At 42.3% G+C, this 27,015-nt stretch overlaps 3 protein-coding genes across 8 annotated transcripts in view; 2 read left to right on the top strand and 1 right to left on the bottom strand.

The window, feature by feature from the left end:
- sstr2a (somatostatin receptor 2a) overlaps nt 1-4,824 on the top strand; it is a 29,315-nt gene extending 24,491 nt beyond the window's left edge. For all 4 annotated transcript variants that reach the window (XM_024386574.2, XM_024386571.2, XM_024386573.2 and 1 more), the window contains 2 exons: nt 2,136-2,921; nt 3,133-4,824. In XM_024386574.2, the coding sequence (XP_024242342.1) occupies nt 2,196-2,921; nt 3,133-3,549 (1,143 nt within the window). In that variant the 5' untranslated portion in view covers nt 2,136-2,195 and the 3' untranslated portion in view covers nt 3,550-4,824. The remainder of the gene's footprint in view (nt 1-2,135; nt 2,922-3,132) is intronic.
- An 11,300-nt stretch (nt 4,825-16,124) lies between these two features.
- LOC112223518 (tumor necrosis factor receptor superfamily member 13B) lies at nt 16,125-22,151 on the top strand. 2 transcript variants are annotated; one of them, XM_024386576.2, is made up of 5 exons: nt 16,125-16,206; nt 17,015-17,164; nt 19,748-19,864; nt 20,754-20,993; nt 21,558-22,151. In XM_024386576.2, the coding sequence occupies exons 2-5, from the start codon at nt 17,050-17,052 to the stop codon at nt 21,809-21,811; spliced, it is 726 nt and encodes a 241-aa protein (XP_024242344.1). In that variant the 5' UTR covers nt 16,125-16,206; nt 17,015-17,049; the 3' UTR covers nt 21,812-22,151. The 2 variants fall into 2 exon arrangements, with proteins under 2 accessions (XP_024242344.1, XP_024242345.1); XM_024386577.2 differs by having other exon boundaries at nt 20,754-21,038.
- Nucleotides 22,152-22,934: 783 nt separating this feature from the next.
- The window catches only part of usp22 (ubiquitin specific peptidase 22), a 40,769-nt gene continuing 36,688 nt past the window's right edge, over nt 22,935-27,015 (bottom strand). For both annotated transcript variants that reach the window (XM_024386578.2, XM_024386580.2), the window contains 3 exons: nt 25,426-25,488; nt 25,119-25,268; nt 22,935-24,274 (listed from right to left, as the gene is read on the bottom strand). In XM_024386578.2, the coding sequence (XP_024242346.1) occupies nt 24,232-24,274; nt 25,119-25,268; nt 25,426-25,488 (256 nt within the window). In that variant the 3' untranslated portion in view covers nt 22,935-24,231. The remainder of the gene's footprint in view (nt 24,275-25,118; nt 25,269-25,425; nt 25,489-27,015) is intronic.

The raw sequence follows: 27,015 nt of genomic DNA, 5'->3' as shown, positions 1-27,015 counted from the left end.
GGGACCCATCTCATCCAAAAAGTTGACTCAACTTTGCCAAATAAATAAATAAATAAACATCTGGATGATGATCAAGGTTCTTTGGAAGAATGTTCTATGGACAGATGAGTCAAAAGTATAACTTTTTGGACAACATGGGTCCCATTATTCCTCTGCATTCCACAGTAAGAAAGGTATACCAACAGTCAATCATGGTAGTGGTGGTGTGATGGTTTGGGGATGCTTTGCTGCCTCGGGACCTGGAATAAGTATGGAATTGCTGTTATTTGTTCATTCAGGTTCCCTTTATCTAATATTAGGTTTTGGTTGAAGATCTGATAACATTCAATATCAAAAATATGCAAAAGTAGATCACATTTGAAAGGGGGCAAATACCTTTTCACAGCACTGTATACACGGAGTATAAAAACATGAAGAACTCCTGCTCTTTCCATGACAGACTGACCAGTTGAATCCAGGTGAAAAGTATGATCCCTTATTGATGTCACCTGTTAAATCCACTTTAATCAGTATAGATAAAGGGGAGGAGACAGGTTAAAGAAGAATTTCTAAGCCTTGAGACATGGATTGTGTGTGTGCCATTTAGAGGGTGAATGGGAAAGACACAAATGTAAGTGTATTTGAACGGGGTATGGTAGTAGGTGCCAGGCGCACCGGTTTGTGTCAAGAACTGCAACGCTGCTGGGTTTTTCACGCTCAACAGTTTCCCGTGTGTATCAAGAATGGTCCACCACCCACTGGACATCCAGCCAACTTGACCCAATTGTGGAAAGCATTGGAGTCAACGTTGACCAGCATCCCTGTGGAACACTTTCGACGCCTTGTAGAGTCCTTGCCCCTATGAATTGAGGTTGTTCTGAGTGTTAGAATAGTAGAATACACAAAGTGAAGTTTTGAAACTTGGTTGTGCATCAGCAGTTTAACTCTTGTTTTAGGTCAGTCACTGACAGTCACTCAAATAGCCCATGTCAGTTATTAAAATGTTATAGATTTGTAAATTAATCTAGTTAGACTATCTAAACTAGTAATCATGGCCAAATTACTGACCGGGCATGCAGGGCACGTGCCCAGGGGCCCCCATTGATTGTTTTTGTAATTTGCATATTAATATATCATATTAACATGGCATCAGTCATGGCAAAATGTGTAGAATTACAGGAAATTAGCTGTTAAACTGCAACCAAACAAATTCTTTAAAGCAAATATACTTGTTTATCTTTCGTTAATAAAATCGTTTTTCTGCTAACAGATTCCTTTGTACATATTCAATGACAGTTTTTAATCCCGGTTTTGAGCTAATGTGAGTGTAGCGGCTAATTGTATAGCTAATAGGCTATGTCTTAGTAGATCGACGGAGGTGAATGAATCTACATCAACCAATGTGATAATGGCTGAGGGTCATTGATGCTTGATTTTGCTGTTGTCCAAATAGCATTTTTGAGTTTTTAAACTGTATAGAAATGCAGTAAATGAGCTTCAACTGTCTTAACAGACCTCTAAAACTCAGACCCTGGCTACGGCCCTGCTGCCACTGTCTCTGACCAGAGCGCTACATGTTTCCCATGCAGTGCGAGCTTCTCATCACCACCAATCCAATAGAGGACCTGTGTTTGCACAATAAACCCAGATCCACAGATAGCTTTATGCCCAACAGAAATAACAGCATGAAATCCTGACCTTTTCCCTGCGCATGGATTTTGGTTTTCCATTTTAAATCAATTCTCAACAAACATTATTTTGGCATGGTCTGGTCCTTTATCATAAAACAAACACCTTTGCATTGGAGAATAGTTTCATTACTGGACACTTGAGAATCCACGGGTGTTTTTCAAGGGGTTTCACATCAGCTTGGTGCTGTTTGTTCAACACAGGGGTTTGAAGTCCCAACCATTCAACACATTCAAATGAAAACACAAAAAGCCCTACTGGAGGACTGCGGAGTCCTGCAAGTCCTATATTGTGTGGGGACCTATAAATGAAGGGCCAGGCTTTATTATGTAACTTAATGTTGAGTGTAAACCATTATATAGCAGGCTCAGTTACCATGGTGCTTTGAAGGAATGTATTCTCCCTCGTCGTTGAGTTTCTCTGTTCTCACCCACTGTCTCCATTCTCTCTCTGTACTGTACACTCAGGTGGGATGTGAGATTAGTGTCTTCAACCCTGAAACAGAGCCAACCCAGCCCTCTGTCAGCATGGATCCCTGGCCTCTCCTTCCGTCGCCCCCCAACCTCTCCCTCCCCGAGCCCCTGTACTACGACAGCTACTTCCCAGGGAACGAGTCTGACCTGGGGTCCCGGAATGACACTCCGGACGAGACCCACCAGGCCTTCGACAAGACCAGCTCCGTAGTCATCACCTTCATCTACTTCACGGTGTGCGCCGTGGGGCTGACCGGCAACACCTTGGTGATCTATGTTATCCTGCGCTACGCCAAGATGAAGACTGTGACTAATATCTATATCCTGAACCTGGCCGTGGCCGACGTCCTCTGTATGCTGAGTCTACCTTTCATCGCCGTGCAGCTGGCCCTGGTCCACTGGCCCTTCGGCTCCGTGCTCTGCCGCCTGGTCATGACTGTGGACTCCCTCAACCAGTTCACCTCCATCTTCTGCCTCACAGTCATGAGTGTCGACCGCTACCTGGCCGTGGTCCACCCCATAAAGTCCACCAAGTGGCGGAAGCCACGCGTGGCTAAGATCATCAACCTGACCATGTGGGGAGTGTCCCTGCTGGTCAACCTGCCAATCATGATCTTCAGCGGTCTGATGCCCAATAATAACCAGGCTTGGGCGTGTACCATTGTGTGGCCGGAGCCTCAGGGGGCCTATCAGACGGCCTTCATGTTCTACACCTTCCTCCTAGGTTTCTTCCTGCCGCTCATCGTCATCTGCCTCTGTTACCTGCTCATCATCATCAAGGTGAGCCCCTCCTCCCTGTTCATGGTGTTTTTATTTTCAAATTCACTTTATTATTGCTGACGTCTTTGGTCAAGCTCTCCATTCTGACATGCTGGAACCTGTTATCTATCTACCTGTTGCCTGTAACCATAGCGATAGGCACAGTTGTGGCATCTAAGAAGGTAGTATCACCAATAACAATGGATGCATCCCCTCTCTCCCCGTCCAATAGGTGAAGTCGTCAGGCATGCGCGTGGGCTCCACTAAGCGTAAGCGTTCGGAGAGGAAGGTGACCAGGATGGTGTCCATCGTTGTGGCCATGTTCGTGCTCTGCTGGCTGCCCTTCTACGTGTTCAACGTCACCTCGGTGACCGGCACCATCGACACCACGCCCGTCCTCAAGAGCACCTTTGAGTTTGTGGTGGTGCTGGGCTACGCCAACAGCTGTGCCAACCCCATCCTGTACGCCTTCCTGTCAGACAACTTCAAGAAGAGCTTTCAGAATGTTCTGTGCTTGAAGAAGGTGGCGGGCCTGGATGAGGCGGAGCGCAGCGACAGCCGCATGGAGCGAACGCGCATGGTCAACGACGTCACCGCGGAAATGCACAACGCCGCGCTGCTCAATGGCGAGCTGCAGACCAGTATCTGAGTGTGTGTGCGTGTGTGTGTGTTGCTCGTGTGTCTCCTTGAGCAGATGGACAGTGTGGAGCAGTTAGAAGGACTACTCATATTAAAGGCACTCTTCTATAATCTCCTGTACAGCGGCCCTAACTCCAGGGGGTCCAAGCTTTCCCAAACCCCCCCCTCCCTCCCGGGTACATCTTTTGGATTTTGCCCCTAGGACTACACAGCTGACTCAAATAAACATACTCATCTTCAATTGTTTGAATCAGCTGTGTGGTGCTAGAGCAAAAAAAACAGAGCGTGCACCCAGACGGGACCCCGGAACCGAGATTGGGAAACCCTGCATTAGAACATCTGCCAAGATCCGTCTCAGAAAAACAAAGACAGAGATGGAATGGAAGAAGATGAAAAAGAGGTCTCTCAAGTTTCATTGACATGGATTGATTCGCACTGTCTTGATCAGGATATGAGAAAGCACACTTTTGATAACGCATCTTATTTATTGATCAGGAAAGATGATACTCACCAAGCCAGATGTCCTCTGACTGAAGCTGGAGACTTCTGAGTTTTGCATCCAGGATCATTGATCATTGATTCTCCGACTTCAAACGATCTTGATGCTGTACATAGACATGGTTTTTTGTGATGTGTTTTTGATCTCCTTGTAAACCCCAGTTTAGCTTAGATCACACCCCATGTTAACTTCCCCTTGTTACTACCATTCGTCTGTCGGCAGTTATCAAGATCAATACTCTGATTTATAGTTGGCTCAACCTTTAGATGCTAGCACGGCCAAGCACACACACACACACACACACACATTCACGGTCTCCGAGATGGGCTGTTCGTATACTGTGTACAGTTTATAATCTGGTATGACATTTTCTCTCCTGCTGTCAGCACTAGTTGGCTTAAAGGTGATATGCTCCTAGCATAACCAAGCTGTCGTGGTGCCAATCTTGTTGCTACTCAACAGGAGGAGTTGTGTTTCAACATCAGTTCTATGCTGTCAGAGTGACGCTGATGATTTCTGAATGGACAGTATTGCATCACTGAGGGAGCCACAGCTGCAGTGTTTTGGTTGGTAGAGAGATGGGTGCATTTCACCACCACAGTCCAAGGGCAATGTTGTTATCTCTCTAAATGTGTACAGATGGAGAATCCATGGTTCTGTGTGTGTGTCTGTGTACTTGCCTGCCTTCCTCTGTGTGTGTGTGTGTTTTCCCTGGAAGGCCTCACCATGTTAGGGTGTGTGTGCGTCACTATTTTCACAGCCCATTAAAGGAAAGATTCACCAGTTTTGAATGTTATATTGTTTTGATGCATCCCTGAGCGATGTTCTATCAATTCCCAGGGACATTTCATGTGTATCTGAGCTATTGCCGGTATGACGTAGCACTGCGATAAAGCCGTTCTTGCTACACTGGAAGTTAATAGGAATACGACTTTTAGATGGTGAAAACGTCTATCATACTTGTCAGATTTCAATACTGACCGATGCCATAACACAGGAGGTTGTCTTCTATCTAATGAGCCATTGATCATATTTTTGCGATATTCCTACCTCGAGAAATGTTTAATTTCACAGAGGGTCCACCACATTTCTCCTATTTGTCTGTCTCTTCAGTCCAGGGTGCATTGCATGATGCCGTTGCATGGCCATTGAGAATGTCAGACTCCACTCTGTGAGGCACATCGATCTGCAGGTTGAACATGGTAATATAGTGAACTTTTTTTTTTTTTTTTTTTTTGAGGGGGGTGATTTTACAGCTAACTAGCTACTTTACATGCTGATATTGACTTTGGCATTACTGTGTGTAAATACATTTGCTAGCTAGCAGCCTACCAAGCTAGCCAGCAGCCTACCAAGCTAGCCAGCAGCCTACCAAGCTAGCCAGCCAGCCCATAGAGAGCATTGCATTGTGGGTGTTGTAGTTGACTTGAGCTGCAACATATTTCCACAACGATTTCCACAACGATTTCCACATGTTGCTACCAACCTTAACACGACAAAATGAAACATTTGTTCACAAAAAAATGGTCCTCGTGTATTTGTGTTATTTAACAGAGTAAAGTATAGGAATTAATGATTATCTTTAACATAGTGACATCAGGCATTGTAATTAGCATCATTATGCCAGAGGCAGTTGAACTCTCTCTCGCTCTGTACAGTAGATTAGGTAGACCGTACATGGATTTAACCCAAGAGGACGAGGGCGTAGGATAAAGACATATAGGATCAGGAGGATGGAACCTCAGCCTTCTCTCAATGTGTCGTTCATTTGTGAAGGGCTAGAAGCTGCTATCACTACCTTGTTCCTGCACACAAACACACAGATACAGACTGACACAGACAAAGTCCCAGACACCTTGAGGAGAACAGGTGGTGTTTGTATGGAGGAACTATCTACACTCTGCCTCACCCGAAATGTACTTACAGGAGAGCAAAGATGGCAGATATTAGATATAAGGTCATACATTCTTCTACAGTAAGCACCTATTGTCCTCTGTGTGTGAGCAATGTCTCTAAGTCGCTTGTTTTCCTTCAGTTCGCAAACCGTATGCACAGTGTAAAATATTGTAAATGACATGTCATAATTAGTTTGTTACATGTGAGTTCTCAGATGGATGACATTTTATACTGGTCTTTCATAATACAGGGCAGTGTGTGTGTGTGTGTGTGTGTATTGGTTGGCTCTTCTATCCTTGTGGGGACCTAAAATCCCCCAAAGTACAACAAGGATAGTAAAACAAGGAAAATACTCCCTCGTGGGGACATTTCCCACATCCCCATGAGGACAAAGGCCCTTAGAGGTTAGGATTACAATTAGTGTTAGAATAAGGATTTGGATTAGGTTTAGGGAAAATAGGATTTTGAATGGAAATACATTTTAGGTCCCCACAAGGATAGAACAAAATGTGTGTGTGTGTTGAGTCCAATCTCGATTGGCAGGGAGTCAGGGACTGCCGCTTGATGGCACTCATCATTTGTGTCGCCATGACTCACTGCGGTCACTAGGGTATGTACTGAACACTGAGTCAATGTGCACACATCTATCTATCTAGCCCATTCATTACGGCGTATCAGCTGTGGCAGTGTTCCAATAAAATCTACTTCATTAGTGAATAAATGAACGCTCCTGAACCTTAAAGGAAACATGATCATATAGATGGTCATCTGGAGAGATGGCATAAGTACAGAACACTGTGTGTGTAATGATTAAACAAACTAACTAAACGAACTACCCACAGAGAGCGAGAGGATGGGGTCGAACACGGTCGTACACTGTCCTCAAACGCAGTCTTTTCCGTCGGAGTAAAAAGAGGTCAGCCCACACCATCCCTTTCATCATGTCAAGCGTCTGTCTCTCAGGTTTGAGCGTCACAAGTGGTTCACCTCGAAATGACTCAGGGGCCGTACACTACTGACTGGCAGTCAAAGGAAGGAGCAGTTCTCATAATCAGATAGTTTTTCTCAATATCAGCTCCTCTTCTTGCTCTACAAGGTGAAATACAGTAACCTGATCCCAGATCTGCTTGTGCTCTTGCCAACTCCATTGCTATCATTGTTTGGCCTGACAAACATGTTTGGCCTGACAATGAGTTTTCATGATAGCACAAACAGACTGGCAAACGCAGTTGATGCTAGATACTCGAGTACATGCAGTATCCTCACTGAAAGAGGAGAGTGAGTGTGGAGTGACTCGCACATCATTTAATTTTAGCTGCAGGTGATGGGCAGGACTCGCAGGAGGTATGTTTGTAAATGAATTTTGATCAAGCTATGTAGCCTATTGATTCCTTCTTGATGAATAAATAAAAAATGTTTTGTTGTTTCTCTGTAATGCTAGCCCTCTTGAAGTTTTATGAGGTTGGCTTTAGGGAACATATCTCCCAACCTCATAACTACCCACTGGGCACACTGGTTGAAGCATCATTGTTTCTAAGTCATTTCAATGAAATTACGTTGAACCAACATGGAATAAAAGTTGAATTGACAACTGTGCCCAGTGGGTAGCTACCAAGCTATTGAGACTATCAACAGTAGTGTACAGTAACTAAGTAAAGATACTTTGAAGTACTACTTAAGTCATTTTTGGAGGTATCTGTACTTTACTATTTATATTTACTTTACTTTTACTCCACTACATTCTTAAAAGAAAATATGTACTTTTTACTGCATACGTTTTCCCTGACACCCAAAAGTACTCGTTACATTTTGAGTGCTTAGCAAGACAGGAAAATTATCAAATTCACACACTTATCAAGAGCACATTCCTGGTCATCCCTACGGCCTCTGACCTGGCGGACTTATTAAACACAAATGCTTCTTTTGTAAATTATGTCAGTGTTGGAGTGTACCCCTGGTTATCCGTAAATAAATAAAATATATACGTCTCTGTATAAATTTCCTTAATATAAGGATTTTAAGTATTTACTTTTGATACTTAAGTATATTTTAGCAATTATATTTACTTTTGATACTTAAGTATATTTTAGCAATTATATTTACTTTTGATACTTAAGTATAATTCTAAACAAATAGACTTTTACTCACGTAGTATTTTACTGGGTGACCTTCACTTTTACTTGAGTCATTTTCTATTAAAAAGGTATCTTTACTTTTACTGAAGTATAGCAATTGGGTACTTTTTTCCACCACGGTCTATAAATCAAGTTAGATCAGCTTGTCTAACATTCCTGCTGGCAAGGTTGCTAGAGTTTAGAAAAGCAAGCAATCACTAAATGTACTGAATAAGACTCACATTCCTTTCAATATTTTACCCAGATATTAGCAGAGATGGGGGGGAAGCATATTTAGTCAAAAGAAAAAAACACACCAGTTAGGAGGATAAAGACAGCTTGACATATGCTTAGATATGCAGAAAAAAAGACTTGCTTTAAATGTAATCTGGCACCTTATGATAATATCATGATATTTGTGTATTAATTATGAAATGATATGTGCCTGTATTGATTGTGTGTTATCATCCCATGTACTGTGTTGTAATTTGAATGTAATATCCGAGGCATGTTTGTGCAGTACGTTAAGATGTGGGATTGAAAACAGTCAGAATGACACCCTCTGGAATGTGTAGAATAGAATTAGGCATAATGATTATGGTTATAGATTGCAAGGGGAAAAAGCTGTTTCAGGTGTTTGAAACCCGCTCTATCCTCACATCGTGCCACCTCGAACATAATGGCCGCCAGATGCCACTGGGTGTTCCAATTGGTTTGATAGAGAGTATTCAATGTTATATGAGGTAGTCTACTGGGGCTGGAAATAGTTTTTACTGGGGTGGTAATTTACCAGGAGTACAGTGTACATAACACTGCAATGTATCTCCTCTGACACTTTGTTCTCTTGTAGAGATAGAGGTAGCAGAAGAGACACCCTGTTAGCAAATTATTAGAACAATGTTTAGAGGTTCTTTTACTCTCAATGGCCATAGAAATGGGAGGGATATGTATATTCTATAAAATCGTTGAAAAACCGAATGTGTTTTATGGCTAATACTGTAATACAGCAAATCTGGTTGGGATATCCCCACAAATGTTGCTAAATGTCTCCCTCAGCTGGTTAGTTTCTGAAATTGTGTAATGTGATTGCCCCAAGGATGTTGGGCGGCTATAGAGATTAAAACTACTCTGCAATGGTAGGCCACTATGGATACACTATATCTACAGACTGGTCCATAATTATTGGCACCCTTGATAAAGATGAGCAAAAAATACTATAAAATAAACAATATAAATAGCTATTGTGGTATGCAAAAAAAAATAGGGGAATTATTTTATACTAATACAACTGTTTAGAGAAAGATTTGGTTTAACAAACAAAATAGGGGTTAAAATGATTGACACCCCTGTTTTCAGTACTCCAGCACCCTCCCTTTACGAGGAAAAAGACACAGCCACAATCCACAAAGAAATGGCTCAACATTTTGCAATGGCCATCTCAGTCAACAGACATGAACCCCATTGAAAACCTGGGGTTTGAATTGAAGAGGGCAATTCATAAGAGCAGACGAAGGATATCAAGGATCTGGAAAGAGTCTGTACGGAGGAATGGTCAAAAAACACAAAAAAAGTGTTGTTATCTTTGCAAGGGGACAGTCAGTACTGAAAACAGGGGTGCCAATAACTGACCCCTGTTTTTTTGTATTACTTGTTAAACTGAATCTTTCGATAAACAATTGTATTAGTATAAAATAATACAATTTCCAATTTTTGTTGCAGACAATATAGCTCAGTGTTTGTATTATTTATTTTATACAGTCTTTTTGGCACATCTGTATCTAGGGTTCCAATAATTATGGACCTGGATGTACATACTCTGATAGGATTAAAGAAGGCTCTTTGTCCATACAGCTGCACAACCAAACAAACAGACATTGTGAGATCCTGAATGGTTTTTGTAAATATGTCATATTGTTGCTTCTGCTACTGCTGTTACTACGACTACTACATGCAATTAAAAGCAGTTACATTTGAAAATGGATGGCTATACTCATTTGGTTTGACTAATCGGTTAGCTTTTGAGATGAGTGTGTTGACTTGTGTGGTCTTCCTTTCTCCTCCTATTTGACTGAACATCTGTTTCTTGTGGGTCTATTCTGAGGATTAGTAGGTTTCTGTAGGTGAACTGTTTGCCTGTTTCTACATGAAATCTACTTCAGGCTGGCAGAGAACTTGTCCACCGGGTGCAGAGGAGGGTGTAATTATGCGTCGCCAATTTTAGTTTCACAGTGACTCAACACCCATGCATATTTACTTTGCTGTGAAGTCATTGCAAATTCCTTCCTTTGCAAAAGTGTTATTATGATTATTAAATTAAGTAAGTGGCCTTGTACGAGCCAGAATGCTCATAGGCATTTCTGTAGCATGAAGCAGCTTGACGTACAATTACACCACCGATCTATCTCCTTAATACCAAGCAGAGAGTCCCATCAAGTCCCATTTTGACCGTTTTTAGTGTGACTCGGCCGTGGTTTAAACTCCCAACGTTCCCATCTAAAAACGTCTCGCATGCACGTGAAAACAAAACATTGATTTGCAGTATATGTAACGTCTGTATTCATCAACAGTCACCTATGAAACAAAACATGGTACCGCAGGACAGATGCGTCCACGCTCCTTCAAATAGCATAGTGAGATGGCCATGTAAGTCTATTGCAAATTATAAACTGGGTGGTTCGAGCCCTGACTGCTGATTGGCCGACAGCTGTGGTATATCAGACCGTGTACCATAGGTATAACAAAACATTTATTTGTACTGCTCTAATTACATTGGTAACCAGTTTATAACAGCGACAAGGCACCTCGGGGGTTTGTGGTATACGGCTGTCACTGGCTCATGGTACATTGGTTAAATGTAATGTAACGTAGACTGCAGACTCACAGCAGCCTTGTAGCATGATGAGGATTCGGAGAGCAATATAAAGCTCTTATTTATTTTATTTCACCTTTATTTAACCAGGTAGGCTAGTTCAGAACACCTTTATTTAACCAGGTAGGCTAGTTGAGAACACCTTTATTTAACCAGGTAGGCTAGTTGAGAACACCTTTATTTAACCAGGTAGGCTAGTTCAGAACACCTTTATTTAACCAGGTAGGCTAGTTGAGAACACCTTTATTTAACCAGGTAGGCTAGTTGAGAACACCTTTATTTAACCAGGTAGGCTAGTTCAGAACACCTTTATTTAACCAGGTAGGCTAGTTCAGAACACCTTTATTTAACCAGGTAGGCTAGTTGAGAACACCTTTATTTAACCAGGTAGGCTAGTTCAGAACACCTTTATTTAACCAGGTAGGCTAGTTCAGAACACCTTTATTTAACCAGGTAGGCTAGTTCAGAACACCTTTATTTAACCAGGTAGGCTAGTTCAGAACACCTTTATTTAACCAGGTAGGCTAGTTCAGAACAAGTTCTCATTTCCAACTGCAACCTGTTCAAGAAAAAGCAGAGCAGTGTGACACAGACAACACAGAGTTACCATGTTGTCTGTAGCTTGTGAGGTATGGAAACACTTGTTGCTTTTATGGATTTTGTCTTGTTGCTTTTTGTTCTATGTTGCTCTGCGTGTGCTCATTGCTCAATGATTGTCTATATTGTAATTGTTTTTAATAACCTGCCCAGGGACTGCGGTTGAAAATTAGCCACCTGGCTAAAAATTCCAAAAAGTTCTGGGACACTGTAAAGTCCATGGAGAATAAGAGCACCTCCTCCCAGCTGCCCACCGCTCTGAGGCTAGGAAAAATTGTCACCACCGATAAATCCACTATAATTGAGAATTTCAATAAGCATTTCTCTACAGCTGGCCATGCTTTCCACATGGCTACCCCTACCCCGGTCAACTGCCCGGCACCTTCCACAGCAACCCGCCAAAGCCCCCACCATTTCTCCTTTACCCAAATCCAGATAGCCGATGTTCTGAAAGAGCTGCAAAATCTGGACACCTACAAATCAGCCGGGCTAGACAATCTGGGCCCTCTCTTTCTAAAATTATCTGCCGAAATTGTTGCAACCCCTATTACTAGCCTGTTCAACCTCTCTTTCGTCTGAGATTCCCAAAGATTGGAAAGCTGCCGCGGTCATCCCCCTCTTCAAGGGGGGTGACACTCTAGACCCAAACTGCTACAGACCTATATCTATCCTACTCTGTCTTTCTAAGGTCTTCGAAAGCCAAGTTAAACAGATAACTGACCATTTCGAATCCCACCATACCTTCTCCGCTATGCAATCTGGTTTCAGAGCTGGTCATGGGTGCACCTCAGCCACGCTCAAGGTTCTAAACGACATCATAACCACCATCGATAAGAGACATTACTGTGCAGCCGTATTCATCGACCTGGCCAAGGCTTTCGACTCTGTCAATCACAACATTCTTATTGGCAGACTCGACAGCCTTGGTTTCTCAAATGATTGCCTCGCCTGGTTTACCAACTACTTCTCTGATAGAGTTCAGTGTGTCAAATCGGAGGGCCTGTTGTCTGGACCTTTGACAGTCTCTATGGGTGTGCCACAGGGTTCAATTCTCAGGCAGACTCTCTTTTCTGTATACATCAATGATGTCGCTCTTGCTGCTGGTGATTCTCTGATCCGTCTCTACGCAGACGACACCATTCTGTATACTTCTGGCCCTTCTTCGGACACTGTGTTAACTAACCTCCAGACGAGCTTCAATGCCATACAACTCTCCTTCCGTGGCCTCAAACTGCTCTTAAACGAAAGTAAAACTAAATGCATGCTATTCAAACGATCACTGCCCGCACCTGCTCGCCTGTCCAGCATCACTACTCTGGACGGCTCGGACTTAGAATACGTGGACAACTACAAATACCTGGGTGTCTGGTTAGACTGTAAACTCTCCTTCCAGACTCAGATTAAGCATCTCCAATCCAAAATTAAATCTAGAATCGGCTTCCTATAATCGCAACAAAGCATCCTTCACTCATGCTGCCAAACATACCCTCGTAAAACTGACCATCCTACCGGTCCTCGACTTCGGTGATGTCATCTATAAAATAGCCTCCAACACTCTACTCAACAAACTGGATGCAGTCTATCACAGTGCCATCCGTTTTGTCACCAAAGCCCATACACTACCCACTATTGCGACCTGTACGCTCTCGTTGGTTGACCCTCGCTTCATACTTGTCGCCAAACCCACTGGCTACAGGTTATCTACAAGTCTCTGCTAGGTAAAGCCCTGCCTTATCTCAGCTCACTGGTCACCATAGCAGCACACACTCGTAGCACGCGCTCCAGCAGGTATATCTCACTGGTCACCCCCAAAGCCAATTCCTCCTTTGGTCGTCTTTCCTTCCAGTTCTCTGCTGCCCATGACTGGAACGAATTGCAAAAATCTCTGAAGCTGGACTCACATCTCCCTCATCAGCTTTAAGCACCAGCTGTCAGAGCAGCTTACAGATCACTGCACCTGTACTTAGATGGGCTGTTTACAGATAGGCTATCTACCTACCTCATCCCCATACTGGGATTTATTTATTTATTTTGCTCCTTTGCACCCCAGTATCTCTACCTGCACATTCATCTTCTGCCGATCTACCATTCCAGTGTTTAATTGCTATATTGTAATTACTTCACCACCATGGCCTATTTATTTCCTTATCTTGCCTCATTTGCACTCACTGTATATAGACTTTGTTTTCTTTTGTTCTACTATATTATTGACTATGTTTTGTTTATTCCATGTGTAACTCTGTGTTGTTGTATGTGTCGAATTGCTACACTTTATCTTGGCCAGGTCGCAGTTGTAAATGAGAACTTGTTCTCAACTAGCCTACCTGGTTAAATAAAGGTGAAATAAAAAAAATTAAAAATAAAACCGACACTTTTACTGAAACGTTGATTAATGTGCACTGTCCCTGTAAAAATAAAATAAACTCAACACATGGAATAAACAAGCGTACAGTCAATAACAACAGAAAAAAGTAAAGTCTATATACAGTGTGTGCAAATGGCGTGAGGAGTTAAGGCAATAAATAGGCCATAGTAGCAAAGTAATTACAATTTAGCAGATTAACACTGGAGTGATAAATGAGCAGATTTATTTATTTTATTTTTATTTCACCTTTTATTTAACCAGGTAGGCAAGTTGAGAACAAATTCTCATTTACAATTGCGACCTGGCCAAGATAACGCAAAGCAGTTCGACACATACAACAACAGAGTTACACATGGAGTAAAACAAACATACAGTCAATAATACAGTAGAAAAATAAGTCTATATACAATGTGAGCAAATGAGGTGAGATGGAGGGAGGTAAAAGGCAAAAAAAGGCCATGGTGGCGAAGTAAATACAATATAGCAAGTAAAACACTGGAATGGTAGATTTGCAGTGGAAGAAAGTGCAAAGTAAATATAGAAATAATGGGGTGCAAAGGAGCTAAATAAATAAATACAGTAGTGGGGAGTGGTGGTTGTTAGGGCTAAATTATAGATGGGCTATGTACAGGTGCAGTAATCTGTGAGCTGCTCTGACAGCTGGTGCTTAAAGCTAGTGAGGGAGATAAGTGTTTCCAGTTTCAGAGATTTTTGCAGTTCGTTCCAGTCATTGGCAGCAGAGAACTGGAAGGAGATGCGGCCAAAGAAAGAATTGGTTTTGGGGATGACCAGAGAGGATGTTTTTAGCATAAAATCTTCAATAATGTTCCAACCGGAGAATTCCTGTCTTCAGAAATGCAAGCTAACTCTCACGTGAACACACGTAGGTCAGCTCATGCCACTCTGCCAGACCACTGACTCATTCAGCTCCCATTCCCCCCTCCTTCACAGTAGAAGCATAAAAACAAGGTTCTAAAGACTGTTGACATTAGTGGAAGCCTTAGGAAGTGCAATGTGACCCCATAGACACTGTATATTCGATTGGCAAAGAAAAAGATCAAACTTAGATTTCCCACTTCCTCGTTTTTTTCTCAGGTTTTTGCCTGCCATATGAGTTCTGTTATACTCACAGACATCATTCAAACAGTTTTAGAAATTTCAGAGTTTATTCTATCCAAATCTACTAATAATATGCATATATTAGCAGCTGGGCCTGAGTAGCAGGCAGTTTACTCTGGGCACCTTATTTATCCAAGCTACTCAATACTGCCCCCAGCCATAAGAAGTTTAACACAGTGTCCAAAGAAGGGCCAGATGTATACAGAATGGTGTTGTCTGCGTAGAGGTGGATCAGGGAATCACCCACAGCAAGAGTGACATCATTGATATGTACAGAGAAATGAGTCTGCCCAAGAATTTAACCCTGTGGTACCCCCATAGAGACTGCCAGAGGTTCGGACAACAGGCCCTCCGATTTGACACACTGAACTCTGTCTGTGAAGTAGTTGGTGAACCAGGCGAGGCAGTCATTTGAGAAACCAAGGTATTGAGTCTGCCGATAAGAATACGGTGATTGACAGAGTTGAAAGCCTTGGCCAGGTCGATGAAGATGGCTGCACAGAACTGTCTTTTATCGATGACGGTTATGATATTGTTTAGTACCTTGAGCGTGGCTGATGTGCACCCGTGACCAGCTCGGAAATCGGATTGCACAGCCTGAGAAGGTATGGTGGGATTCTAAATGTTCAGTGATCGGTTTATTAACTTGGCTTTAGAAGACTTTAGAAAGGGGTGGTGTGGTATATGGCCAATAAACCACAGCTAAGGGCTGTGTCCAGGCACTCCACGTTGCTTCGTGCTTAAGAACAGCCTTTAGCAGTGGTATGTTGGCCATATAACCACACCTCCTCGGGACTTGCTTAAATAAGAGCTTTATATTGTGCTCCAAATCCTCATCATACTACAAGGCTGCTGTGAGTCTGCAGTCTACGTTACATGCAATTTTTACCAATGTAACAGACCACTGTAAATAACATACTGTCTGTCTCATTCAATATTTGGGAAAGGTAGGCAAGTTCACATTGCTTAGTAAAAGTATATGAATAGACATGACAGAATTCTAACTCTTAGTCACAATTCACACCTATCAAGCATATGACTCACCATAACAAGAGAGTAGCTCACCTTCTGTGCAAGGGGGAAGTCCCAGAAAAGACATTGTGGTTGCACCCAAATCAGCCCCCAACTCAAATACATGTAGCCCAACGTCACTGCATGAGAGGCACATTTCAAACAAAGGTCCATACATGTCTTTCATCTCTCTGTAGGTAAGTCATATGATATCTGTTTTGTTACATTATGTCACAAGATGCATTTTTTAAATTGACATGTGAGTCGGTTAATGGTTATGCTGTTCATGGTTTATAACTTTTTAAAAGAAGTAGTCTTTAATAATTAATTGACCACCTGGGAATGGTAATGAAGGGGGGGAATGTTTACTAAATCGGATATCCAGACATAAAGATCAACGTCATGCCTTGAATACTTACTGGTGTATGCAATGAGCCATTGTTTATGCTATAGAGTGTTACACCAACAAAAACATCATGATAACATCACGTGTGGTGAAAGGAACCAAATCAGTAGTAAAAGGCCTTACATGACACTGTTGGAGAATTGTTTAAGCAAATGCACAGATAAGAACAAACGTATGAGTCAATTTTATGAAGTTCAAGAATAAGGCGAGGCGCAGCTTCATGTGTACTTTCTCCGGCTCAGTGATTCTGTGCCCAGTAGAGCACAGCGCAGTATTCCTCTGTCAAGAAAAGTTCATTTAAATCTTTGAAGTTGTACTGAGTTGTTTTTGGAGCCTTGCCCTCTCTTCTGATATATTCTGGAGCTAGTTGGACAGGATAAATGTGTAAAACTAAAGAGGTTTGAATCCATCCAAACCAAGTGATCCAAGACTGATTACTATGCGTTATGAAATGTAATGTAATATTTTTTGTATACAACTGCCTTATTGTTGCTGGACCCCAGGAAGAGTAGCTGCTGACTTAAATGGAGATCCTTAATAAATACAAAATACACAAGGATCCCCATGAACTGACCCTGATTTCCCCATCTGTCATTCAGTGAGTCAGAGTGTGAGTTGACACCCGAACTGAGCCATGGGATTAGGCTGTTCTGAGGGTTACTTCTGGGACCGCCTGGTCAGGAAGTGTCTGACCTGTCAGATGGTCTGCCAGCAGCCCAATCGCCACCTCAGATGCATCGAGTACTGTGGTAAGTTCACATACACACAAACGCTCACCGGGGGCAATAACACATACACTGACTTGAGAAGTCAGTGAGAGGCCAATACACCATATGATTGTCCTTATGACTCAATCAGTGGAAGCTGCTGAGTGGAGGACGGGTCATAATAATAGCTGGAACGGAGTAAATGGAATGGAATCAAACATATGGAAATCATGTGTTTGACATATCAGATACCATTCCACCTATTTCCCTTCAACCATTACCACAAGCCCACCCTCCCCAATTAAGGTGTCGCCAACCTCCTGTGGACTCAATCTTCAAAGTTATACATAGAGATAAAGTGCGTATCACGAGTATTCACCCCCTTGTGTTGCATTACAAAGTGGGATTCAAATTGATTTCATTGGGATGTGTCGTCACTGATCTATACAAAGTACTCCATATTGTCAAAATGATATTTTTGTTTGACAAATTAATAAAAAAATTTATTACTAAAATGTTTTGGTTGCAGAAGTATTCCCCCCCTTTGTTATGGCAAGACTAAATAGTAAGTTCAGGAGTAAAAATGTGCTCAACAAGCTACATAATAAGTTGCATGGATTCTGTGTGTGTTAAGTTTTTTTTTTAAATGACTAACCCATCTCTGTACCACACACATACAATTAGCTGCAAGGTCCATCAGTTGAGTAGTGAATTTCAAGCACAGATTCAACAAAAAAGACCAGGGAGCTTTTCCAATGCCTTGTTAAGAAGGGCACCAATTGGTAGATGGGCTAAAATGTAAAAAACGATGATGAATATCCTTTTGAGCATGGTGAAGCTATTGATTAGGCTTTGGATGGTGTATCAATACACCCAGTCACTACAAAGATACAGGCGTCCTTGCTAACTGAGTTGCCAGTGAGAAAGGAAATCTCTGGGATTTCATTATAAGGTCCTTGGTGATTTGAAAACAGTTAAGAGTTTAACGGCTGTGATAGTTCTCCTGAGTCTGGATCAACAGTGTAGTTACTATACAATAATAACCTAAATGACAGAAAAAAAAGCGTGTACAGAATATAAATATTCTAAAACATGCATCCTGTTTGCAACAAGGCACTAAAGTAATACTGCAAATAAATCTGGCAAAGGAATAAACTTTTTGTCCTGAATACAAAGCGTTATGTTTGGGGCAAATCCAACAACACACCTCTGAGTACCACTCTCCACATTTTAAGAATGGTGGTGGCTGCGTGATGTATGGACATGCTTGTCATCGGCAAGGACCGTGGAGTTTTTCAGGATAAAATGAAAGAGAAGGGAGTTAAGCAAAATCCTGGTTCGGTCTGCTTTCTACCAGACACTGGGAGACTAATTCCCCTTTCAGCAGGACAATAACTTAAAACACAAGGCCAAATCTACACTAGAGTTGCTTACCAAGAAAATAGTGAATGTTCCTAGATGGCTGAGTTACAGTTTTGACTTAATCTACATGAAAATCTATGGGAAGAGTATTTTGAAGAGTAAATGGGCAAATATTGCACAATCAAGGTGTGCATAGCTCTTAGAGTTACCCAAAAAGACTAAAGGTGTTTTAACATGTATGGACTCAGGGGGTGAATACTTATCTAGTCAATATCCACTGAGTGTACAAAACTTTAAAAATACCTACCCTTTCCATGACAGGCTGACCAGCTGAATTGACGTGAACTCTATAGTATGATCCCTTATTGATGCAACCGGTTAAAGCCACTTCAATTAGTGTAGATGAAGGGAAGGAGACGGCTTAAAAATCTTTATTTAACCTTTGAGACAATTGAGACATTGAATGGCACACATACACAATCCGAGGGTGAATGGACAAGACAAGATATGGAAGTGCCTTTGAACAAGGTATGGTAGTAGGTACCAGGCGCACTGGTTGGAGTGTTTCAAGAACTGCAATGCTGCTGGGTTTTTCACTCAACAGTTTCCTGTGTGTATCAAGAATGGTCCACCACCCAAAAGACATCCAGACAACTTAGCACAACTGTGGGAAGCATTGGAGTCAACATGGGCCAGCATCCCTGTGGAATACATTTGACACCTTGTAGAGTCCATATCCTGACGAATTGAGGCTGTTCTGATGCAAAAAGGGGTGCAATTCAATATTAGGAAGGTGTTCCTAACGTGTTGTGAACTCAGTGGATATTAGTGTTATATTTTTCAATCATAAAAAATAAAATGTTTCATCCAGTTTGACATTAGAGTATAATTTATCCAGTTTGACATTAGAGTATAATGTGTAGCTCATTGACATTTTTTAATTAAATCCATTTTAATCCCACTTTGTAACACAATAAAATGTGAAGAAATCCAAGGGGGTTGAATTATTGATAGGCACTGTATTTAATTATATATACATGTTGTATTTAATTATATGGTGTTGTATCAGTGGTAAAAGGATCATACAAAAGGTTAATGAATCTCAATACCATTTTTGTCGGGTTAAGTAACATGTATAGCCTACTGGAATCATGGCTGATATGGAACATAGTAGCCATTTTGTGTCAAAACACAGGAAGAATATACCATGCATGTTATAATACTCAGACCATCCCTGTGCCATTGTGTGTCTGTCTGTGCCAGTGTCTCTGGGGTGTAAGGCGGTCCCAGGGCAGTACTATGACAGGCTGTTGAAGATGTGTCTGAGGTGTGCTGCGGTGTGTGGCAGCCATCCCTCAGAGTGTTCCCACCAGTGTCAGAGTGAGTGAACAGCATTCTAAAGTACATCCGCACAGTATGTTGTAGCTATTACAAAACACATAGGACACTCACTTAGCAAACCCTTTTTCATCAGAATTTTAGGTGCTAAATGTTCTCTTTTTGTCTCTCGTTCTCTCTAACACACTCAAACCGTCATAATAGTTTGTACACTATTAAGTAATTAATTGAGCATACAGCCATCTCCAAAAGAGCTTCTGGCAGTCGAGCCAATATGTATAACTGACATACAAGCGACCCCTTCACAAATGCAGCAGCCTGTCATACATTTTTTAAAGGAAAAATCCACATTCACTGGAATATTCCTTACGTTTGAATGCCCTTTTAAAAAAATAATTATTGTAGAAGCAGAGGTCAGAGCAAGCGGACAAGTTTCAGCCACAGTCTTCGTCAGCGTTTGCTCTGACCTCTGTTGCTAAAAAAATTAAAAGACATTAAAAGAATATTCCAGAGTGTAGGTTTTTCCTTTCTTAAAATATATGCCTTTTGAACTCAGCAACCAAATACTTTTTTCTTCTACAAACATTTGAGTTGAGTACACCAATTCCTTCAAATGCCCTTTACCCAGCCAGGTGCTTCATTACCTCAGGATTACACGGCTGGACTAGCTGAAATGTAATGGCTATGTCCCAAACGGTACCCTCCCATAAGGTGACATTTGGTGTTCTCTCTAATTCAGTCAAATTTAAATAAAATAACTTTGGGATTAAATGCATTTGGCTTTGATGATGTTCAGAACTGAGAACCGTCTGGAAGTAGAGCGTTGACATTTGGAAATGGTGCATACGCTACGTTACGACTCACTTAACATTACATGGACGTTATTGCAGAGCACATAAGGATTTAATTTAGGTCATTTAATTCCCTCAAGCCCAACAGTCTGCCTTGAATGGAATCTTGAGGCCTGTGGATGGGAATGCCTTCCAGAACCATACCATCAGGGGGGGCTACCTACCCAGAGGCCTGCCCTACTCAACCATCCTGGTGTACTCTCTGCTAAGCCTGTGTCTGACTCTGCTGCTGTTGACCCTGTCTGTGGCTCTGCTGGTGCTGCTGAGGAGGCCCCCCCGACCAGGGGCCACACAGAACAGTCACACCCAGGGTCATGAAGGTCAGAAGGGCCAAGAGCCTAACCAGAACACCCAGTCCTCCAAAGGTGTTTGGGCACACATCTAGTGTAAAAAAGGTAGCACAGGTCACAGCTTCATAAAGCCACTCAGAATAGAAGTGCTGAGCTAGGATCAGCCCCCCCGCCCATTTATGAATATTCATTAAGATCTACAAAGGTAAAAAACAAACAATCAAATGTATTTATAAAGCCCTTCTTACATCAGCTGATGCCACAAAGTACTGTACAGAAACCCAGCCTAAAACCCCAAACAGCAAGCAATGCAGGTGTAGAAGCACGGTGGCTAGGAAAACCTCCCTAGACAGGCAGGAACCTAGGAAGAAACCTAGAGAGGAACCAGGCTATGAGGGGTGGCCAGTCCTCTTCTGGCTGTGCCGGCTGGAGATTATAACAGAACATGTCCAAGATGTTCATAAACGACCAGCAGAGTCAAATAATATTAATCACAGTGGTGATCCAAAATCACAATCTTGTAACTCAACATGGCTCCTTTTAGATCGAGATAACCTGTGTGTGTGTGTGTGTGTGTGTACGTACCATCTTTAGATTGCCCGATGGATCCATCCCTGCTCCAGATAAACAGTGTGACACGGAGCCGTTCGTCCAGTCCCACAGAGACTTGTGTGTGTGTCCACTGCTTCCCTGACCTCGGAGTGCCTGGCAAGGGAGAGAAGCAGCAGAGACCCCCACTCACCCTCTACCAGCAGGCTGTCCCCCAGGACCTCCACTCTCCGACCAGAGCCCCTCAGTGTGGATCATCACAGAGAATCATTTGCTCCCCCAGTCAGCCCAGCTTCTGATTGCAGAACTGAACCAGACTGGACACTAAATAAATAAACAACTCAGGACAGATCTGATACCGCCCACTCCAGGGTGAAGGTTCCCCTAAGTACAGATCTAGGATCAACTTCTCCTCCCCAATCCTAACCTGAACAATTAGTGGGGGGGGGAGAGAAGAAAAACTGTCTCAAGATCAGATGTATGAGCAGTCTGGAGTGCAGAAATGAATAGGTGGTGAAGGATACAGGAGAAACTGGAGTGAGACAGAAGCGAGTGACATAGAACATTATATACAGTGGGGAGAACAAGTATTTGATACACTGCCGATTTGGTAGGTTTTCCTACTTACAAAGCATGTAGAGGTCTGTATTTTTTTTTATCATAGGTAAAAATTACAGACCTCTACATGCTTTGTAAGTAGGAAAACCTGCAAAATCGGTAGTGTATCAAATACTTGTTCTCCCCACTTGTATGCCTGTACAGATGTTGGATATTCATTTGAGCCAGTTTTCTACAGCAGGAAACTAATCCTGCAGCAACAAGAAATGGGAATTATGTGGATTATAATTAATGGACATTTTTGTAGTGGTTGATACATTTTTCAAATCACGTCGGACATTTTAAAGTGGAGATTTTAAAAGCCTTTTAAAAACCTTGAATACACAAGTTTGCATTTCCTGTTGTGCAAGAAAATTCTCAGCAACAAAAATGATCAAATTAGGACACCCTCTCCATCTCTCGGGAGACATTACAACTACCTCTCAGTCAGAATTAGACGTTTATCCATGTTTCTCAAATGTCAAATTACGAAGTTCATGTTTAAGGTTAGGCATTAACTCAGAATATTTAAGGTAAGGGTTACGGTTTGGGGTCGACTTAAAACAGAACTCTCAAAAGCATATTTTTATTGCTAGATTTGAACATGCAACCTTTGGCACCAGAGGGTGTGCGTACGCATTCACTGTTGTCCCTAGTGGCCGGTTTCCACGTCATCATCCGACGGGCTCAGACATGGACGGACATCAAATACTGACTATCACAGGTGACCTGGCTGGACATTCACAGGCAGGTGGCCTCCACGTGCCATGAAAGGCCTCCAGTAAATCTTCAACAAGCTAATAAAATCCTGCAGCACACAGGGAGTAAAGATATAGGTTTTTATTTTGGGTCTCACCATCAGTGTCCAGTTCTTGCAGCAGATAAAGTGTTGGGGGTGTAGTCTTGACTAGACCATAATGATCCTTGGCCGATAAAGTAACTCAGTTTATACCTTGGTTTCCTATTTTAGCATACATACATACATACATACATACATACATACATACATACATACATGATGTGAAAAAAAAACGGAAAAAAAAAAAAAACTCTGACACCTACTTTATATCCATCGTAGACAGCATGCTGAATTGAAAGTACTGATTCAGTACACAAACATATGCATAACACACGTGCGCTCGCGCATACACGGAATTCGAGAAACACGTGGACAAGTTTTAACACTGTCAGATCGAGCCATCGTCTCCGGCAGGATGCACAATGTGCCAGTCTTTTTCTTATCCACAACAGCGCATCACCTGAAACAAATTCCCCACGATATGTCAGCAACACAAGAATTATACCATCAGCGCAAGAAAGGAACAAATGTGAAACGGTGTCTTTTTGAAAAGGACACTGACTGCACAACATAAGGTTGTTCGAGGCAGAGGGGAGGATGGGAAACCATAAACAAGGACTAAAATTAATTATAAAAATATACTTATGTATTTTCGCTGCCATCGCGAATAGTAAAACACAAAAGAGGATAGCTTTTTCACAGAACAACACTCCGCTTATTCAACTCAAGTCTTTTTCCGTGGTTACAAAATAGATGTGTTGGATTAATCATACAGTATTTTTTAACTAAAAAGTCACAAACAACGATTATAGTAACCACTTTTGTCTTTGCAATATTGTAAATACCATTTGTCAGCTTGTTTTGCAGTCAGCGCAACAATAATGCATAAAGAAATTAGACAACCAAATATATTTCCGCCTTTGAAAATGCTTGGTCACTTGTAGATGGGTGTATGTGTGGGTGGAATGATGGATTTCAGAAATGATAAAATAACTGAATGTGAAGTTTTTATGAGATGTGCCCACGGTCAGTCTGTCCCTCCATCTGCCCGTCTGTCTGAACCCCCCTCCCCCTCTCCATCCTGCAATCTTCCCTCCCCGTCTCCTCTATTCCTCCTTATCAAGTAGATCCGAGTAGCTTCAGTGCAGATTGGTTTTGGAGTGTCCTTTACGCAGACAGGATGCATGATTCATTTTCCTTTCCCTCCATTCCCCCAGCTTCAATCTTCACTGACGTAGAGTTTCAGGTAGACGTGAGTCATGTCGCCACCTTGTTGTTGCAAGTCTCTTGGTGGCTGTTGACATCAGTGCTGAAGGAAGGTGGCTATTCGTACTCCAGAAACTGTTTATGGTAGAACAAGAGGTACCTGAGAACAGAGAGAGATTCATCGATAAGATTTCACACTGATACATACAAGTAATTATTCATGATAATGAAAAAAATATGAACAACAGAAGGTAGAGGCTACTGCATCGTGATGGAGACGGAGTTGTGGATTACATTTGGAGAGGACCTAGCTGGACTAGGTCAAAGCTGCAGGTAGCCTAGTGGTTAGAGCGTTGGGCCAACCAAAAGGTTGCTGGATCGAATCCCAGAGCTGACAAGGTAAAACATCTGTCGTTCTGCCCCTGAACAAGGCAGTTCTCTGGTAGGCAGTCATTGTCAAATAAAAATGTGTTCTTAATTTACTTGCTGAGTTAAATAAAGGTTCAATGAAATGTTTAAAAAGCCTCGGGGGTGGGGCAAATGCAGAAAGAAAAGAATTGGCCATGCTGAAGATGTCTATATAGGTACACAGGACGAGTAGGACACTACCTTGGTGAAGAAATGTAAACCAGTATTATCTGTACAGTTCATGTGACTACTTGTGGAATATAAAAATACTTTATTGATATATTTGATCAAGAAAACTATTTCATTTGATGTGGATGTTTTGAGTCTTCGCACCTTTTGATGTACATGTTTTGTTCTTTCTGGATTCCAGTCAACTCTTACATTTCCAAGTATTGAATCCTGCAGGATACCGTTCTTAATTACACAGCTACCTTTTCTGCCAAAGGGGAGATGCAGCAAAACAAACAGTCTGCCCGTGCTACAGACGTCTCCATATCAGTCTGCTAATACTAGTAAAGGCCCAGTGTACTACTTTTGTGAACAAATATTACTCGTTATGACCACAGTTCAAACTCAGGATATTTTCAGAGCTTTACCCTTCGCTGTCCAGTACGTCCTTGATGCTGGCCTTGGTGATGACGGCGTCGTCGCACTTGAACCACTGGTCCTTGTGCTGCCGGATGAACGTGGTGTAGTGACCGCTCTCCAGAGTACCCTGGTGGTTGACCACCGCAAACAGAGAATACCTGGAGGGAGAGAACAGGGGAGATAAGAAGCGAGGCAGAAAATGGATGAGAATTGGTTCGAGTCAAAGCGAGAGAGAACATGAGAGCCAATTCACTGTCATTATGGTGTTCTTCATATGCAACCTAGTACCATTGGTTTGCGGGACAGCGCACATACTTATTGTCGTTGTTGAACACGTCTACTGACTGCTGGTACTGTCCGTTCATCCTGCTCTCTTTACTGAAAGACACACAGACAACATGTCAGCAACGATGAACAAAGGCCGTCATACTAAGCCATCCTTAGGCTTCACTCCAGGGATAGTTCACCAAAATGAGAATCACATATTGGTTTTCCTTAACCTGTCTATGGACAAGATGAGACGGCAATCTATGCTTTGATTTAGTTTCCCTGTCACTGCTTCCACATGCTACCGCTAACAGTACCAGGGAAACTAAACCAAAGCATGGTTTAACCGTCTCACCTTGTCCATAGACTGCTTACAGGGTGAGGAAACGAATGTGATTTTGTAAGTTGGGTGAACGATCCCTTTAATACCACACGTGTAGATTACAATGAATCCTATAGCACCCCTATTAAGCCGTGTTAGCTATGACATTAACATCTCACCCTGCCAGGCACGGTTTCCAATGAGGCCCCTGACTGACTGCCTGGTGTGACACTAACCCTACAGATTACATTCCCACCTCCACACCATTATAACGCATCTCTTTCATACACACCCACACATTCATTCAGTCAATTAACTGATGCAGTTCCAGGCATCGCTCTTCCTCTCTGGAGGAGAGCGATCTGAATCCATTTGAGTCCCCCTCAGCAGCAGGTGTTGTTTTGACATGCTGTGCATCAGGGGTGTCATGACTGTCCTGATCAGGTCAGGTTACAGGAGACTACAACCCTACAGATTATCTCTCAACCCCAAAAGAGGAGGAGAGATCTAGGGGTCTGAAGATGTGGGGGTTTTATGACCCCTCATGCCCCTGGTAAATCTCAGGCCACAGACAAATTTGTTTGTCTTGTTACTATGGAGAACCAGCCTCAGAACATTAAACATGAAATAAAGGGACTTTGGAACAATGGTTTGCGTCAGCCACAATGGTGGTCATGACGATAGATTGAATATGAAAATGTATGTCAATTTTGTTTTGTTATTAAAGGTTAATAGATGACGTTATTTACGAAAACATTGTAACGTGAAGAGTTTTCCTAGCATATGTTTGATGTTTATACATTGTACGTTGTGTGGAAAATGTCGAAATCAAAGGGAATGTTTTAGTAAAGATGAAATGTTAAGTTAGTTGTATAAAATTGGATTTGAATACAATCTAGACCTGGCCTCATTAACTTGGTACGCCCAGAGAATTGCCCTAAAGGCGGTTACGCCCACTTCTGACCCAAGGGTATAAAACCTGTGAGTAAAGGATTCACAGAGAAGACTACCCAAGCTGCAGCCACGGTCTAAAAAGTCAACGAACCCAGAACGCAACACAAGTTTGAAGACAAAGAAATCCTTTTCTACCCAAGCTACAGATGAGTAGCTGTGTCTAAGCGGGTGAATTCAAGCCGGACCCCCTAAAGGGTTTAATTCCTATGCTGTGAGCTCTGAGCTACAGAGCTGTCTGTCCTCAGAAGACCCCTTCCATAGCAAGGGTGAGGGAACAGACTCCTAAGCCAAAAGGACACTGACATCGGGAGGACGATCAGAGAGGTGCGCAGGAGAAGTGCGTCATCGAGCAGCTGAACGGT

Source organism: Oncorhynchus tshawytscha, linkage group LG24, assembly GCF_018296145.1.
Source record: "Oncorhynchus tshawytscha isolate Ot180627B linkage group LG24, Otsh_v2.0, whole genome shotgun sequence".
NCBI classification, from domain to species: domain Eukaryota; kingdom Metazoa; phylum Chordata; class Actinopteri; order Salmoniformes; family Salmonidae; genus Oncorhynchus; species Oncorhynchus tshawytscha.
Note: the sequence above shows the minus strand (reverse complement) of the source record. Positions and strands in the feature narration are given on the sequence as shown.